This window comes from Meleagris gallopavo, chromosome 4, assembly GCF_000146605.3.
Source record: "Meleagris gallopavo isolate NT-WF06-2002-E0010 breed Aviagen turkey brand Nicholas breeding stock chromosome 4, Turkey_5.1, whole genome shotgun sequence".
Classification (NCBI taxonomy): domain Eukaryota; kingdom Metazoa; phylum Chordata; class Aves; order Galliformes; family Phasianidae; genus Meleagris; species Meleagris gallopavo.
The window spans coordinates 21,996,834-22,014,864 of NC_015014.2; the positions used below are offsets into that span (position 1 = coordinate 21,996,834).

At 36.8% G+C, this 18,031-nt stretch overlaps 1 protein-coding gene across 3 annotated transcripts in view; it reads left to right on the forward strand.

The window, feature by feature from the left end:
• The first annotated feature begins 977 nt into the window (after positions 1 to 977).
• The window catches only part of BMP2K (BMP2 inducible kinase), a 35,216-nt gene continuing 18,162 nt past the window's right edge, over positions 978 to 18,031 (forward strand). For all 3 annotated transcript variants that reach the window (XM_010709733.3, XM_010709734.3, XM_019614636.2), the window contains exons 1-13: positions 978 to 1,117; positions 2,321 to 2,426; positions 3,598 to 3,740; positions 3,984 to 4,105; positions 5,187 to 5,268; positions 5,930 to 6,062; positions 6,490 to 6,593; positions 8,321 to 8,400; positions 9,609 to 9,769; positions 10,566 to 10,744; positions 11,198 to 11,293; positions 12,396 to 12,583; positions 14,188 to 14,345. In XM_010709733.3, the coding sequence (XP_010708035.1) occupies positions 1,061 to 1,117; positions 2,321 to 2,426; positions 3,598 to 3,740; positions 3,984 to 4,105; positions 5,187 to 5,268; positions 5,930 to 6,062; positions 6,490 to 6,593; positions 8,321 to 8,400; positions 9,609 to 9,769; positions 10,566 to 10,744; positions 11,198 to 11,293; positions 12,396 to 12,583; positions 14,188 to 14,345 (1,609 nt within the window). In that variant the 5' untranslated portion in view covers positions 978 to 1,060. The remainder of the gene's footprint in view (positions 1,118 to 2,320; positions 2,427 to 3,597; positions 3,741 to 3,983; positions 4,106 to 5,186; positions 5,269 to 5,929; positions 6,063 to 6,489; positions 6,594 to 8,320; positions 8,401 to 9,608; positions 9,770 to 10,565; positions 10,745 to 11,197; positions 11,294 to 12,395; positions 12,584 to 14,187; positions 14,346 to 18,031) is intronic.

Consider the following 18,031-nt stretch of genomic DNA (forward strand, 5'->3'; position numbering starts at 1 on the left):
TTACCATCAGACAGCAGTTAAATAAGGAAAGCATGGACTGCCCTGGGGCAGAGTTCTTTAAGCTGTGGGAAAGCTCTTTGTGAACCTCCAAGTGATGTGAATGCAGTCTGCTGGAGGCCTTGACCAGTAGTTCAGATGAACTGAAAACAGATAAGAGTATGAGTTTTAAATGTTTTTTTCCCCTTGGCTTGCTGCCTGAACATTTGGGAGTGTTTTCTGTGTAGACTGTATCACTCAGCTTCAGTGAGTAATTACTGTTTGCATGTTTCTACCAGTGAAGAGGGAGAAGAAAAGTGATAATAAGAAGCTTGGAGGTGGGCTTAAGTGTATGTCTTGTGGTTCATGTGGTTGAACTGAGAAGATGGCTCCTGATTGTACTGGTTGGGGGAACACATTTAATTCTTATCTGCACATTTAACAAGTATTTAAATAAAATAATAATTAAAAAAACCCTACTTTGCTTGTAGCCAAGTGATTTCGGAGTGAGTGTTCTCATCTTCAGTCTATGCTGAGATGTTGTGTGATGTAAATGTCATGAAAGATACTCAGTTACTTATTTTACATTTTACTAGTTTATTCTTTCTACTTTAAAATGTAGGTGTAAGAAATGAATACTAAACTTCAGGTTCTGGAGCATTTAGAAACTGTGAAGATAGGGAGGATATCTTTGCTTTATTCAGGTTTTTGGGTGACTGAAAACATCGTGGGTTTGATACCTGAATGCGTAGAGTTCATACTAGGCTTTTGCATTTATTTGAATATGGAAGTGCCTTTCAGATATTTTTATTTAATGCCGTAGCATAATTCCAAGATCCTTACGCTTTTGTCAAGAATGCTTAATGTAGGAGAAATGGACTCAGATGTCAAACCTTAGTAATTTTGTCCGTGTTTTTAACTCCTCACTCCATGACTGGCACGCGCTTCCTTTTTCATTGTCTTAGAAAAAGAGAATAACTCAGATAGTTTCATTGACTTGTAACTGTTTTTTTTTTTTCCAGGTGGCTTCTCAACTGTGTTTCTGGTACGTACCCATGGTGGGATACGTTGTGCACTCAAACGAATGTATGTTAATAATGTCCCAGACCTCAACGTATGCAAGAGAGAAATTACTATTATGGTAAGAAATGAATTAATTGTAACGAGAGAATGTGTTTGGTTACAGTACACGTATATCAAATGTCTTTTAATGACAATCCCTTCTTGACCATCTTATCACTTTTTTGTGCAGTAGTCATGGTCTTTCCCATTTCTTTTGTGATAACAAATTCTAGAGCCCTCTGTTGGCTACAGTTCTGTTAACTGAATTATACTGCCTGTTCTTACACAAGCAGTGTTACCTCTGCTAGGCAGAAGCATATTCTTGCAGTTGCTATCCAGTATGGAGTAACAGATATGGGTGTAGCTCAGAACTTTGAACTCAATGACATAATCATAGGTTCTATTGTTTCTGAGCTGCTGACTAGGAAATTGAGAAAGCAGAAGGCTTTATCGGATGTGCTTGGGTTTATGATGTCAGGGCACGAGAAAATCAGTTATATTGCCTTCTAGCGAGTACTGTGAAGGTAATTTATCTCCATTTCAATATGCTTCTAGTTTAAACATGTTATAATCATAGAAGCACCTCTTTAATCATCTAACATAAGAAGTTCTTTTATGTTAACTATAAATGGGTGGAAATAGCACTGCAGACAACAACACTGGTATTGTCAGATGTGAAATATGAATTTGCTTAATTGCAACTTGCAAAATGGCTCTTAAAAGTTGGTGTGGATTTTGTTGTTGTGTTTTTTTCTTAGGGACATCTTTGATTGCTTGTGTGTTTTTAACTTGATAGTAGTTCAGGGTGTAAATGTTGTGACTTGCTTCTAGCTGTGTATGGTTGTGGGGTTTTTTTGTTATTATCGAGACAGTATTCTTCAGCATAGGTATTTCTTTTTTAGTATTGAGATTGGGAATTTCCCTTAAAATTACTCATGCTACATGAGTAGCATGATTCTTCCCTCTCTCTCCCCTATGTATCAAGACTGTAGTTACTACTACATAATAAAGTTTCTGAATGCAGCAGTGAGGATGTTTGCACTGTTGAACAAATACAATAAATGTTCTTGATTGAATTGTAGATGCATTGAATTTGGTATATGGCAGTCTCTGACTTTGCAGTCAGTGATGAACTTACATTCAGTTTTGAGTATTCTGTAAAGTTTAGTGCATATGGGACCAGGGCTCACTTTGAAGTCATAAGTGGTCCTAATGAAAACCACCTGTACTTATTTGTTAAAATCTTCCTATGCTAAAATGTAATGTATATTTTCTTTTTCAGAAAGAGTTATCTGGGCACAAGAACATTGTGAGCTATTTGGATTGTGCTGTTAACTGTGTAAGTGATAACGTTTGGGAGGTCCTCATTCTCATGGAGTATTGTCGAGGTAAGAGATGGCTCTTCTGGTTTCAGAGGAAATGGAAGAGAAATGTATGTTTTGATCACCTGGGATTTTTACCTGGTAGAGTCCCTTTTAATTCGAAAAGATAGCCTGTGTATCTCAAAGCTGGAATCCATTCCTTTTAGCTTGTGTTGGTAGTTAGACACTGAGTTGCTGAAGCCTGAGAAAATGCAAAAGTCGATTTCATGTACCTTAGTTAAGTATAATTAGAAGTAGGGAAATTACTTCAAGTAGAAATTGAAGTAGTTCTGCTCTACTGTTTGATTAAACATGTAGCTAATGTTTTCCAACCTTTCCTATCAAAATACTTTTGGCAGCTTCTCTGCCTCTCCTATTTTTTGTTTTTGATCGTTATTGCAAAGATTCTTTAATTTTAACCTGATGGGTGACTTGTTTTAAGTGAGCGTAATATAATTAGTATTTATGATTCCCGGCATGAAAGTAATAGTTGTGTGTCCTGTTTCATACTGTAGCTGTTTCAAACAATTTGTGAAACCATATTGTTATTGACTTCCCTCACTCCCCACCACACATACCTACCTGAATAAAGTGGATGGTGTTTTCTTGTTGAAAGCTTCTGTGTTTAGGAGGAGCACTCTCCAAGACCCATAGATCTGTTAGCGTTAAATGAGCATTATGATAGGAAGATACAAGTATTACCTTGTGAAATTACTTCAAGAAATAAGGAAATAATGCTTCCTGGTCTTAAAAAGGAAGCTGTGAAAGGGTTATGTAAGGTCTCTAAGAGTGGATTATGTCCCCTTTTTTTTTTTTTCTTAGTCTCTCAGAAAGACAAAGAAATGTCTAGATTATGAGTTACTTTGAATTCTGTTGGCTGACAGCACTCTGGCTGTGGATCTAAATGCAAGAGGCACTTCTAGGGGAGCATCTTTGTGTGATGGATGATTCTTCCTGCCTGCAACAATTTGATAGAAGAGTTTCATTTGGCGATGTTTTTGAGACAGTAACCTTTCTGCCTAGGATCATACCCGTGAAAGTTTGAAACAGCTTGGATTGTTGTTTTTTCTTTTGAAATTGGTGACACGAGAAAGCTGGATTGCATGTTGTGGGCTATTTGTGCGTGAGAAAAATTTATACTTCTATACGTAATGAGAATTATTAGAAGGTGAAATAAAATTCTTCGCTGCTTCTTCAGCTGGGCAAGTTGTGAATCAGATGAATCAGCGCCTGCAGACTGGCTTTACGGAGTCAGAAGTAATGAGAATATTTTGTGATACCTGCGAAGCTGTTGCTCGGCTGCATCAGTGCAAAACTCCTATAGTTCACCGAGATTTAAAGGTATGAGCCTGATACCCAGGAACACCTGGGTAAAAGTCAGTGGTGCACTCGAAAATGATTAGAAGTGCAGGAGCTATTTCACTAAGGCTGACTTGTAGTTAGAGAAGCACTTGTAATGCTGTGTTTATTGGTTGCTTTTCTGGTAACTTCCTTATTTGCGTGTGAGGGCAAGAATGCATAGTAACAGTTAAACTGGAAATCAGTGCCATTATTTTAATCTAACATGGCTGTTTGTGTTAACAGGTGGAGAATATATTGCTAAATGACAGTGGAAATTATGTTCTTTGTGATTTTGGCAGTGCGACAAACAAATTCCTTAATCCTCAAAAAGATGGTGTTAATGTGGTTGAAGAAGAAATTAAGAAGTAAGTTCACATTTAAGTGGCCTCAATAACCAGTGGTTGTGCTGTGAGACAGCTGAGTGTTATGATGTATTAGATGAAGACCTCTGAGGAGTGTATGATTACCTCACTGATAAGGATTTTAATATAACTGTTCAAGATGAAGAAATTGAAGTTGATGTGAATATAGTTCCATTTTTTTTACTGTCTATTAATGTTGCTTTTTCTATTTATTTACATGCTATTTTTGCAAAACAGACTCACATAGAATAAAACTTAAAGAAAGCTTGTGACTTTGAAATGAAATGGGTGATAAATGTATGCCTGGCTGCTGGCCATTTTAGGAGTTAAAATTGTAACTTCTGTGTTAATACGGCTAACTGTAAAAGTCTGAGGGAGAAAAGAGGTGCTAGCATTCTAATGAACTTACATACAGTCTTAATTATGGAATGCTATCTGCATCCTTCCTCCTAAGACTGGTCAGAAAATTGTTTTAACTTTATTGCAAACACACTCCTGAGAACATGTTTGGTTTGGTTCACTTCAGGCCATCTACTGCAGAGAAATAAACATGGATTACTTGTTCTCAAGTGACCAAGTGATACATGTATGTGTTCTTCTGTCTCTACAGAGTACTTTGCTGGTTTTGCAATGATTTTGTCAAACTTTATTTTTTTTTTAAAAGCATAGAATCATATAATATCCCATGTGATGGGGATATTATGTGTGATGACCGTGCTCTGTACTGCATGTTTCAATGTAAGATGAAGGCGACACTTTAAGGGCTCAGAATCTTTGCGATGACTGCTTACTGCAGTGTTACAGCAGAGCAACTCTTTGTTACTGAAGCACATGTACAGGGGAGCTAATGTGAAGAGCACGTTTTATCTGACTTTAAATTGTCATCCATAACAGTAAATATTATGTTACTATTCCAAGCCTTCTGTGATTTTGTAAACACAGTAAATTACTTGCATAAGACAATTTCTGGTGTGTACTAGACACCTGCTTCTGTGAATGGTATGTGTGTGGCACATGCTAGAGAAGGCTTTTTTGTTTCTGAGGCATGCTTTTCATCTGTTCTCTTGCAATTATGTGCATTTAGGTATACAACACTATCATACAGAGCTCCTGAAATGGTCAATCTTTATGGAGGGAAATCAATTACTACCAAGGCAGATATCTGGGTAAGCAAAAAATCAGGTACCGTGAAATATGGAACTAATTAAGAGATGAAGAAGCTAGCTAGAAGTAATGTAGACAAACTGAAAAACTAATTATTTAAAGTGGAAATATACAATGCAAGTACATAGTGCAGAGTACAATAATGGTATCTGTGGTAGTTAAGTCTCATGTAAATAAATTGAATACAATATGTGATGAGCCTGTTAAGGGAGAGATAAAGTAGACTCTTCCCATTTTGTTGGCTCAAATTGCTGCCTGGATGTCACCAACGATTTCTCATAGAAATTTGCTCACAGTACAACAAGGAAATCTGTTGTTGTTAGACAGTGTGCTTAAAGAGCCATTACAGTGAAGTAAATGAAGACTAAATTCAGCAAAAACACTAGTGGTATCCCTGAGCGATGCCAGAATGTGATGTAGCCCTTAGGTTAGGCTCTAGATTTGGTAGCTTGTTGTCTAACACACAAGTCAGTGGGAAAGAAGGCCTTTTTAGAGCTGCTTGTATATCAGCTTGTCACATCAACCCTGGTTCATAATGCAGCTGCTACATAACACTGTAAGCATCAGCTGTAGCTAGGATGCAATTAGTTTCTTGTTGGTGCTTCTTTATTGTGTAAATGGCTTGCTCTCATCCTTTTATGGGGCCTGTATTTGTTTTTACAGGCACTTGGCTGTTTGCTGTATAAGCTTTGTTTCTTTTCACTTCCCTTTGGAGAAAGTCAAGTTGCTATTTGCGATGGAAGTTTCACTATTCCAGACAATTCCCGATACACTCACAGTATACACTGTTTGATAAGTAAGTATTGGGCAGCACAGCAATTCTCTGGTCTTGTAAATAAAATGAAACACAAACAATGCTGTTGATGTAGATGAGTGACTTGGATAGATGGTGCATACTGGCTTGGATCTTGCATAACTCTAGAGAATTCTAATACTATTCATGTGTTTTGTTGTTTATTTGAAGTTAGTACTTCTGTTATCTATCCTTTCTGCAGCTGATACTCAAAATATAAAAACAGCATGCATCCTTGTCAATCATATTTGACTCTGGAAACCATTTGACTTGACAAAAAGCATTAAAAAAGAATGTAATCATTCTTTTTGGAGTAAGCCTTGCTGGTAAAGTTACCAACATTGAATGAATGCGTTCTTGTTGCTAGCACACTGCATCAGTAGGCTTTCTGCTGTCAAACAATGACAATTTGATCTTATCAATTTTGCAGGATATATGCTTGAACCAGATCAAGAACAGAGACCTGATATTTTTCAGGTATCTTACTTTGCCTTTAAACTTGCCAAAAAGGATTGTCCAGTGTCCAATATTAATGTAAGTAGTCTTTCATTTTTCTTACAGTGCTTTCAGGGGTTTTCATAGGTAGCATTGATAAAAGTCAGTCAGATCAGCTGAGAAGGAAGTTTTCAGTTTCTTAAGCCTTGTTCCAAAATTTAGAATGTGGAGCAAAATACATTTCATGTTGATTCTGTTTACTGTCTAAATAAAACACTTGCATTATGGGGGCATAACTTCATAAACTGCATAAACTACAAGTCAATACCTGACTTGTGCTTCTAATCCATACATGTCTTTTACATCTGATACAATTAATACCAAGTACACAGTAGAACTTAACGTGTAGAAAGTTTTACCTTACTAGTGTGAAGTGTCAAGAGTGTTTTCTAGATAAACCCTTTTTTTCTTTTAAATCATCTTTGTCAATTATAGCAATATGCTGGAAAGGACTGCAATGAACTGAAAGTAAATTGAAATAGTAAGTTAGTTTGCTGACTTTTGTGCCTTTGCTTTGCATGAAAGGCTGAACTCTCTTTGAAGTTCTCAACCTTTCCTCAAAGATGACCTAGTTCATTGACCAAGCTGCTAGGAATTCCAGGATACGTCAATAATGTTCAGTGTTACAGAGGGATTCCCAAGATAGGCATTAGGGCATTAGAAAAAGTCAATGGCAAAATTAATTTTGAAACAAATGTCATCTAAAGTAAACTGTGCTTTCAGAGGTAGTTGAGTGAATTTACCAAGATTCCTTTGAAATACGTTATTGTTGATCCTTGGTCCCATAGAAGAAGGTGCTCATTAAAGAGTGAATGTTATTTTTGGAAAACTTGTCATAAGTTAGCATGCTAAGCATGCTAAGGAAAAGAAGAAAAAATTTTGTAGGCAAAGGCTAAATTTCAAGTGTTTTGAAGGGTTTTGTATTTTTTCTATTTCAAAATGTGTTGTTAGGTGGTGCAATAGTTATGATTTCTCTCTGTTATATTAAAATATGTGCACGATAAGTATCTTGACATACCATTGAGAATTTACTAGGTTGCAGGCTGTAAGAGTATTATCAACTTGTTCAAGTGACTTGGCTATATCTGCTTATTGGATTCCTTTTCCTAAGGATAAAGGAAGAAAAACTGATAACCTTATGTTATAAATGTTTCTGATCAGGATTAGATTTGCTTTCTTTAGTGTGTGTAAAGTTTATGCTTACATGAGATCATCTTTTACCTCTCTCTCTCCCCCATAATTGCCATTTTCCTTGATTAAATGCAGCTTAGGTGAAGAACAATTAATTCAGAAATTAAATTGAGAGGTTAGTTAAGAGATTAGTTAAAGGAGCTTGGATGCTGCGTTGTTTTGTGGATTTTGCATTGGATTGGAAGAACTGAATTGACTAAAAAACAATTTCATTCTGTTTTTTAGCTTAGTTTTAATCCTTAAACTTCAAGATGAAATGAATCTTTATTCTTTATAGTTAACAAAAAGCGTATGAAGAAAGTGCGTTACCTCATTGTTGGTAGTGCATGAATTAACTGAAGTAGCTGACATAGTAGTGAGTCAGGCCAGCAGTGCTTTCATTTTGTACTTCTGTAATAAGTAACAGAAAATAGAAATAGTGTTCAGTAAAAACACTTTCAATCTACAGCCCCGTGACCAGGTTCTGCATGAAGCCTTGCAGCGTTAAGGATTTGAACTCAGTTATTCCTTTTTGATTTGTAATGATCTTTTCAGGAGTTTGTGCTTTTAATTTCTTCACATTTATTTTTCCCAAGAATTCTCCTGTCCCTTCAACTCTTCCTGAGCCTATGACAGCTAGTGAGGCAGCTGCTAGAAAAAGCCAAATAAAAGCAAGGTGAGTAGATGATGTGGCTTCTTTTTAGTATTATTAAACTGCACATTTGTCTGAAACTTTCTTTCATTAAAAAAAACTTCCCAAATAGTTCATTAGAGTAGATAAACTACATTTCTAAGTGCTTCAAGTCTCTGAGTTCAATTTTTTTTCAATTGCTTTGAGTCCACTGAGGAAAAACTGAAATCCTAATATTCCTTGTTACTAAAAATTGTGATAGACCTGAATCTACCAATATGTGGCTTAATTACTAAGATTTTTAGCCATAATGATCAGCTCAGCTGCAACTTTATTAGCCTACTGCAAATAGAAGTAAACATTTGGGCTCATCTAAGCTGCGTTTAAGCTGTACAGATATATCTATGCTGTTTTAAGATAGTGATTGGTTTTGTTGGCTCTACTGTTGGTTGATGACATACAGTTGAGGGAAGGCATAGAGTATTAATGGAATAATGTTTTCAACTCCACCTGCTAGGCACTGCTGGGAAAGAGCCATGAATTTTCCTAATTAATTTTTTCTGACTACGTAAGATGCAGAGGTTAAGGCAGAAAACATTTAAATATAATTTGCTAAGAACTAGTATGAAGTGTTAGGTACTGGAGCTTAGCCGGTGAATTTGTGTTTTTAAGCAGTTAGACAATTTTTAAGATGCCAATACTGTGACTGGACACAGTGGGATTAAAGCTTCAAAGTCCCTTTTTGAATATCCTCCTTATCCTGGAGAAAAGTGGTACAGTGCTAACGTACTACAGAAAGACACAAATATTTATTTTATGAGTGGTAGAACTGCTAGACGTTAAATCTCTTATGAAAGCAGAAATGAATTAACTCATAAGATGAAGAAATACCTTAGTCTGGGTGTGTATGAGAAACAACTATATCTCTAGTTGCACAATTGCTGCTTTGAGTTTTCCAGGTAATTTTTATTCACTACTGTGAACTAAGGAAAGCTTGCACAGAAATTTAATCTAGTGCTTTATTCTCATGTAGAACAAGGCTGTTGCACAGCTCCTTCTGAAGTCTTTTGCAGCAGTCATATCTCTTTTGACTGTGGTGAGAAGAATCGTAGGAAACAACTCTTGAGATATTTAAATTGAGCTCAGAAGTAAACAGTGTATGTTTAAGATGCAAGCGAACTGTAAAGAGATGACGATTTGAATACACAGCAGTTACTTTTAATGAAGTCTCATCTATGGAAATATTGTTTCAGAATAACAGATCCTACTGGACCAACAGAAACCTCAATTGCACCACGACAAAGACCAAAGGCCAATTCAAGCACTGCTGCTTCAAGTGTTCTGACGATCCAGAGTTCAGCAACACCAGTCAAAGTACAAGTTCCTGGTGTATTTGGTAATCGTGGGCAAAAAGGTAACGTACCAGTGTCTGAGGTTTGAATGAAGCACATGAAACAATTATTCCAAGTTTCTTTTCCTCCTTAATCTTTTAAGGATAACCTTTGAAACTTAAAACTAAGTAGATGCTACTTTGTTTAAAAAAAGACCCAAATCTTTATCCCTTCTGGGACTCTAATTGTGCAAGTAGTAGCCATGCAAGACACATTGATTTATGCTAGTAACTGCTTAATTAAAAGCTGCAAAAACAGCCGAATGGCAAAACTCAGCAATCTGAGGAATTACACATGTAAGACAGTAGTTCTTAAGAATGCTTTCAGAGGCACTAATCAGTACTTAAACATGTGCTGCAAGAGACTTGTGTTTGGATATTTTATTTACTTGGCTTCCAAGTATGCAAAATCCAAAAGCATTTAGCAGCATTTTTTCACTGAAGGATGAATTTGTCACACTATTTTAATAAGTATATAGACAAAAACGTTATGTCCCACTTTTGAGTCAGAATAGACAAGCGTTTGGGACACTGAAGATAAAAGTGAATTGCTAGTAAAGCAGAATTCTTGAAACCAGCTTCCTCTGTATTGAGAGCAAAGGAAGCTTCTCATGTCTTGTAAGTAGACACTATGGATTGATAAGCCTGCAGCTGTCTTCACAGAAGGTGAAATATACAGTAAACTTAGCTTGCAAGATGTCAGACTTGGAACGGGACTATAAACTGTTTTGCCTTGAAATGCTAAATGCCAGCTGCCAGAGCAAATGAACAGTTGAAGTTTAGAAATTGGCATGCAAGTAGTATTGTCTTAATATTACAGGAACCCCAAGACCTGGAAATGGTCAAGAAATGTTGCTGTCTCAAGGGACCAATCAGCACCATCCGCAGCAGAACAGGGTTCTCCAGCAGCTGCAGCAGGGGGACTGGAGACTACAGCAGTTACACCACTTACATCACCAGCAAAAACAACCTACAATTCAGGAGGCTTACATTCAGCAGGTACAAGTCACATATTTAAAATACATCTCTTAAAGAGCTGTATGTTGTGTATGTTAGTATTTCGAATCATTTGCTAGTTAAACAATATGACCTAGTTTCTCTATGGTAGGAGAGAGGGAGAGGGATTGTAGCTCTTGCCCCTTCTTTTTAGCTTTGCACATTTGTCTCTTGCCTAGGCATTGCAATACTTACATAGGGAAGTTGTTTTCTTTGTGCTTTCCTGCTTTTGTTTCTTAACCCAGAATTTCTGCTTGCTTTGAGTCAGCACTTCGTGGCTCAAATAAAGGTTTTGTCTGTGTAAGCATGCTCCAGAGAAACATTTGGAATGATCTAGCTGACAGTAGTATGCTTGTAGGAGCTGGTGTAGGTAGATCCTCTGAGTCTAAATATTTGTGTATGCTAAATTGGGGAATCATGATTTCAAGATTTCTATTTTCTTCTTTTCGAATACAGTATCAACAAGCAATGCACCAGCAGGTGATCCAGCAGCAACTGTTGATGCAGTCTGTGTACCAGCAGCAACCTTCCCAATCTCAGTATCCTGCTATGGTACGTCAACAATGGAATGTCGCTGATAGTCTTCAAATATGTCCTATGATTGTAAGATGTGAAGTTGCAGCAACACAAGTTTGTGAGTAGTTATAATGAGCTACAGACTTGGTAAAAATCTCAAATTGTATTCGCTTGAGAGGAAAAAAAATTATTTCATCCAAGCTCTGTTGAGAAAGCTTATCTGTTACGTTAGTATTAAATGTGATATAGTCTAAACTTTGATCAGTAAAGTACTAATTGGAAACATACTTAATGCTTAAAGTTTCCAATAATGACCACTGCAGCTAATGTAAGTTATTCTGCAAAGCGATAAAACCACAGTGGCGTCAAACTTCTACTTCAAGCCCAGGTCGTCTAATTAGTTAAAACATCTAAGTACAAGTAGCCAGTAACTACTTTCACAGGCACATTCACTGTTGTGTATGTATGTAGCTGTATTCTGCAGCATTTGCTGAGGAAATCATGCAGAATTTCGGAGTCTTCTAGTAGTATTAAACCAACAAAATTCAGTTGGCACCCTTAGACCACTTCAGTACTTCAGAAAGAAAGAAAAAGGGAGAATCCAGGTTGATTGTCACAAGGAAGTAATTCAACCAAGGTTATACACAGTGTTTACAAACCTAACTAGCCCAGAGAAATCCTTGCTGTGTATAGTTTCACACTGGAATGCATGATAGAAAATTAAATTTTGTCAGTTGCTGGTTATTAAGCTCTATTGTTCTAGTTACTTTATTTTTAAGGTTTTAAAACTGCACTGAAGAGCATTTTGGCTCTTTGGTTCTCGCTTAAAACGGAGAAGTCTTTCAACATTTAGTTATTAGTGGTTTCAGAAGAATATAAATATTCTTGCATGCCCTTTGTGATGCTGCTACAGCAATGGAAATTTACACATATATAATAGTTACAGATAAAACAAGAAAACTGTGTGGCAGGAGGTGTTCAGAAGTTGGAGAGACTTTCTCTCTTTTGGTTAAGCTACCAATCTTTTCTGGTATATGGCTGTTTTTAATGAATGTCTGTGAGGCCAGTGTTGTTACTTAGCATAAGAGCTTCAAGTTTACCCATCTGAATGTTAATAATGTGCTGACTTCTTATTTAGGTGCAGCAATATCAGCAGGCTCTTATACAGCAGCAGATGCTTGTTCAGCAACAGCAACGGTCACAACAGGTGCAATCTCCTGAATATGTCCCTTCTCTACAAGACTTCTCGCCAGCCTTAATCTCCTACTCTGCATCACTTCCAGTACATGCTGGAACAGCGGCAGATTCTCCCTATGCTGCAAACAGGCAAGTATTCTGACACAGATGTACCAAGGGTTACTATCTGCTTTCTGTTGATAACTGTAAGGCACTACCAAATCCTTTCCTAGGAAGTTAATTGCTTCAATCATAAAGTATTGCTAAAACTATTAAGTAGTTAGTGGTAATGGATATTTTAAGTGGCCTGAGGGAGGAGAGCAGGTTGCAACTCTTCAATAGATGAGCCTAATCAAACTTCTTAAAGAACTTGTGTTTTTTTTCTTGTTCATGGACTTCTTCCAAGAAACAGACTGCTAACCACCTTGCTTTGAGTGGTCAGCAGCACATACTTAATGAAGTAATGAGTATGACACTCAAAAGACAGTAATTTTTACCATTTTTTGTTCTTTAATCCAGTTTGTAGGATACAGTTTTAAGATGGGCTTTAGGACTTCTACCAAATTAATCAGAATTATAACTCTTCCATCTGTTACCAATAGTCTGACTTGTATTCTGTAGTGGAATGTATCTTAATTTCAGTGATTGCAGAAGCCCATGCATTTACCATTTCTTAATAAAGTGGTGAAAAATGACCTTTTCATGTATCCTCAGCGTAAATAATATGTGGAATGAGAGCAAAGCAACATTCAAAAGAAGGCCAAAAAAAATTGTCTTATAGTTTCACTGATAGTTTCACTGATGTCTGACCTAAGTTAGTGTTAGCTACATAAGCTCATAAATACTGCTATTGCTACATTTGAAAGAGAAGCTCTTTGTACTTCTTCCAACCCTGTAGTCTATGGTGCAGCATTTTTTCAGACTTGCACATTTCAGGTGCTGCTGTCATTCATAGTCACTTTACAGTATGATGAAAGAGTGAAAAGCAAAATATTTTTCCCTCTACTGGCTTTATTGATACAGAATATCACTATGACAGATTTGGCTTCATGGAACCAATTAGGTAGCATAATACATAGCATGTTTGTGTCCATATCTGAGATTTAACACCTGTTTTCTGATCTAGCCTGTTATTGGATGTTATTACGAATAATTTTTTAAAGAAATAATTACAGTTTGGAAAGTAAATGATCATCTTGTGTATGCATGACTAAAGATCTGTACCCAGCTGCTTAGCTATAAGTCAGTGACCAAAGAGCAACAATTGGCAGTGCTTAAGGATGATCCTTGTAAGGAGAGAGAAGTGATAAAGCTAACTTGGCAGAATTTGCTTAAAAGGGAAAATTCATCTGATCGGAGGTTTTCTAGCATCTTAGCAAAGAGAAGATTAAACTCTGAATACACTTGCTAGTTTTTTTTCTTTAAAAAAAAAGACTGCTGTGTAAGTATAGAAATGAACACTGTGAAATACAGTTTTTCATCTTGCATCTTGACGAAGTTTTCTGTGCTTTGGCTATAATTAATCAACAACTAAAATGTACAAGGGTTCCATACAGAAATAATGCAATCAATCCACACGTTCTTAGCGATTCATTTTATCTTTAGTTTTCAGATATGTTTTGGTTAAGCTGTTAATACATATGTGTTACCTGTATGCAATATTTTGACATAACAAAGCATACTATCAATTTTTATCCTGATAGACAATCCTTTAATGTTCCTTTTTATTTTCTTTCTGTGGACTGACTTTACAGGTCAGGCATTATTGATTCTGAGGCAATTACCAGTTACCCAAAACAGAGCATCAATAACCCACCTGATATGTCAGGCTGGAACCCATTTGGAGAGGACAATTTTTCCAAGTTGACAGAGGAGGAGCTGCTGGACAGAGAATTTGACCTGCTAAGATCAAGTAAGGGACACTTGAAGGCTTATTTTGCTTCACAGTAAATAAGGTCTCAGCAGTACCATCACCTGTTTTACTGAGGGGCCATACAGTCTGTGTACAGAATTCTTTCTGAGCATTTGAGGGCAGAGTTGGGCCTGTCTCCTTTCCTTTCCCTTTCTGAAAATGTGTGCAATAAGATACGACTGTCTAAAACTGATAGCTACTGGCTGAAGTACTGTAGAAATGGCTCTATCTTGGCTTTTAAATCCTGCTTATGTCACCTTGATTGTTAAAAAGCTCTGACTAGCAGAGGTATTTGGCTGCTTGCTTCATTCCTCTTCAGCTTTTTTCTTGCACACCAGAACAGAAGATTTTGTGGGTCTGATACGTCCTTTGAAAATGCCTGAAAGAAAAATGATCTATTACATTATGTTAATGTTTTGTAATGTCCTTTTTGATGAGTGGCTACATGTAAGGGCTGCTTTATTGTTCTGATATGGCGTTAGTTGAATAAACTTTTTTTCTCTTGAAGTCAGTTATCTCGATGGTTTTTACTTGGAATTACTTTTTTAATTGCTTAACACACGTTTGTTAGACGCTTTTCCTGAAAGCTAGCTCTGTCATTTACAAGACTTACAAGATGTGGCAGTGTCAAAAAAAATATATATAGTGTATGTGTACTTGACTGACTCTCAGTAAGTTTACTGCAATTTAAAAACACAGTAAAGCTGAATTTGAAGTAATTGGGGGGGAAACAAATGATGTTTTCAGATATCTTTTTCTTCACGGATTTCTGGATGGTTAATTATAGCTGGTCAAGAAATGCACGTGACCTGTTCATCCTTGAGGAATGTCATTTGGCATCACTTTTGTCAGTCTCTGGTGGTAGCTGATGGTTTTCACTTCTACCCTGTGCTGATTTCATAAGACTTCTATTTTGGAGATGCAAATATAGCTTATACTTATTCCACAATAAAATGACTCTTCTTTGCTAGCATTTGGGCAGAATGGGTATTGTACTGGCTGAAGAGTGAACGTTCTTTGCAAATCTAAGTTTCAAAGTTGGAATTTTTCCTGGTACTAGAATTGAATATCTCAGGCTTGCTCTTTCCAATGGAAGCCTTTGAAAACTTTTGAAATGACACAGTCTTCAATCTGGAGCAGATGAACTTGAATCAAAAAGCATGATGTTACTCATTTCTAGAATCTGATCTGCCTGCTGGATTGCTGACTGTAGTTGTGTCAAATTCCATGAATTTGGTTTGGTAAAGCCATGTCTTATAAACAGATTCGAGTAGAGAAGAATGTATTAACCAAGGATATCCTTGAAGTGGCTTTATGAGTAAGCTGGAAGATATTTCACAAGAAGTGCTCTTGCCTGGCATAGCTGAAAAGACTGCTTTTTTAGCAAGCTAGGGAAATAAAAGGTGCTAGATAAGAAAGTAAAATAACCAAACTTCATGGTTCTGTTTTGCACAGTGTGATCTTTTCTTCCAAATTTTAATGGAACATTCTATAACAATAAAATGTTACTTGAGTTATGGTTTTAAAAGTGAGATTTTTCCTTTTCCTTGTAGGTCTTGTAAGGGCGCTTAATGAAGAAGTTCCCTAATGGTCTTTGGCACCTATGTTATTTGTATTTTATTCTGTATACTTCATTTTTAAGACTTCTGACATTGTGTTAAGATTGCACTAAGCAAACTTGACACAAAAGCAAGCAAACACCAAGCAGAGGGTTACTGAGATGGTGATAACGTTGTATGGAAGCCCTGACTGTTGCTGCTTGCCAAACAGCCACAACTGGTCACTGCAGTGAGTGCATAACAATTCGGCCCAATTTCTATGTGCCAAAACGTTGAATTAGATACTGACCACAATACAGTGAATATTACTGACCTGAGCAGCAGTGCACTAGGTGGCAGGCTTGTTTATGCATCAGATGAGAGATGTGATTACAGCTTTTCTTGGGCTTGATTTCAGTTAAGAGGTCTGGTCAATCTGTGTGTTTGTGTACGTATGGATATGTACAGCAGAGATTTCAAGGACCTTTCACTTGTTTGCTGTTACAGGAAGATCTTAATAGTTGTGTTGCAATGTGACTGCCTCTTCTGCATCTAGAACAGAAATATTTAATTTTGCCTACTTGTACTTGCTCAAATTTACGTGGAGTAATGAGAAGCCGGGAGGTTTGATTACAATTAAAGATAATGGCTGTCTTTCCCTCTCTAATGCTTTCTGCAGTTTCCTCTGATATATCTCAAGGATCAATGCTTGGTTCTCTTCATATGTAGGCTCTCTCTTATGAGAGAAAGTTGCTGTTTTACTGCCAAGTGCTTTTTCTTCAATTCTTGAGTTTACCATGAATCATTTTACCCTCTGGAAGAAGGAGAATTGAAGATTCGGGTTTGTTAAAGAAATTGTATTGTGACTGAACCCAGTGGCTGTCCTGTGCTGTAGAACTCCTGTACAGTGTTACACAAGTCTGTCTTCTTGCTATGTTACATAGTGCTGAGTATGGCATTCAACATGCTCATCCTTTTTTTTCTGCTTCCAAAAGCTTCTTTGTGTTGTTGAGCTGACATGTTACCCATTATTTGAAAATATTTTAAAATCTATTGCTTCTGACACTAATGCATGAATAATTAAATGTGCATGGCCCTTGTTAGAGTATCATGATATGACGAATTTTTGTTAAGCTAACTTGGTTATTTCTTGTATATAGTAGTATAATGTCTTCGTGTGCTTACTGATGGGTATTGCTGTGACAATTACCTTTATCCATGGAAAAGAGGGCTAGCTCTTAGAACAGAATGCTTTGTTTAGACTTCAGGAAGATTTCCAAAGTAAAAGATGATCGTTGTTGTAAAAAGTTATGCACAGCTATACCTCTTGTTCATGGGCTTAGATGACTGACTTGGTATGAAAGGTCATCTGTGCCATTTAGTACCTGATAGGTGTCTGTTGTATCAGCAGTCTCAGCTGCGCTTGGATTCATTGCATTCACTGAGAAATGAGTCTTGGGTCACTGCTTTGAGGATGCTGCATGTGAAGTACAGTAATGCCAAAATGGGCAGTCCCTTTGCTTCTGCTTGGTTGGAATTGGAGAAAGCATGGCTGGCTTTTGTCTCCAAAACACTGTTTGATAAAAGGAAATGAATCTTAATACAAAATGAGCAAAGCACACTTGTGGATGGACAAAATGACTTCTTTTTCAGTAGCTTTAGCTTTGAATTGACACTTTTTAAACTTCATTTCCCATAGAAACTTATTCAGCAATGTATATGTCTAGGTTCCATGGAGGTGATGAAACCCTAATGATCTTTTCCTATTTCTTCTTGCATGTTTAGCATTTCGATCCATTTTGTTTTCCCTTGTGTTGCTCAAGTAGGAAGATACTATCATCTGAGAGTTGAGATTTCTGTAGTCCTATGAGGCAGCATTAGCAGTTGAAGTTATTGCATGCTTAAAAGTCCTTCTAGGTTTTGATTGCCTGCAGATTGGTTCAGCACTTAGCTCATTCTCCTCTAAGGCAGAAACTAGGAATAATAGAAGCCTGCTTTTCTAAAGGTGCAAGTTGAAGATTGGGTACACCCAGAAGCTATTCAAGCTAGTCTTCTACGCATCTTAACTTGTATTTTTATTCTACGTGAGTGCATCACTACTTTATCTCCCCACCAGAAGTTCCTCAGTTGGCTTTAAATTTAAAGTAG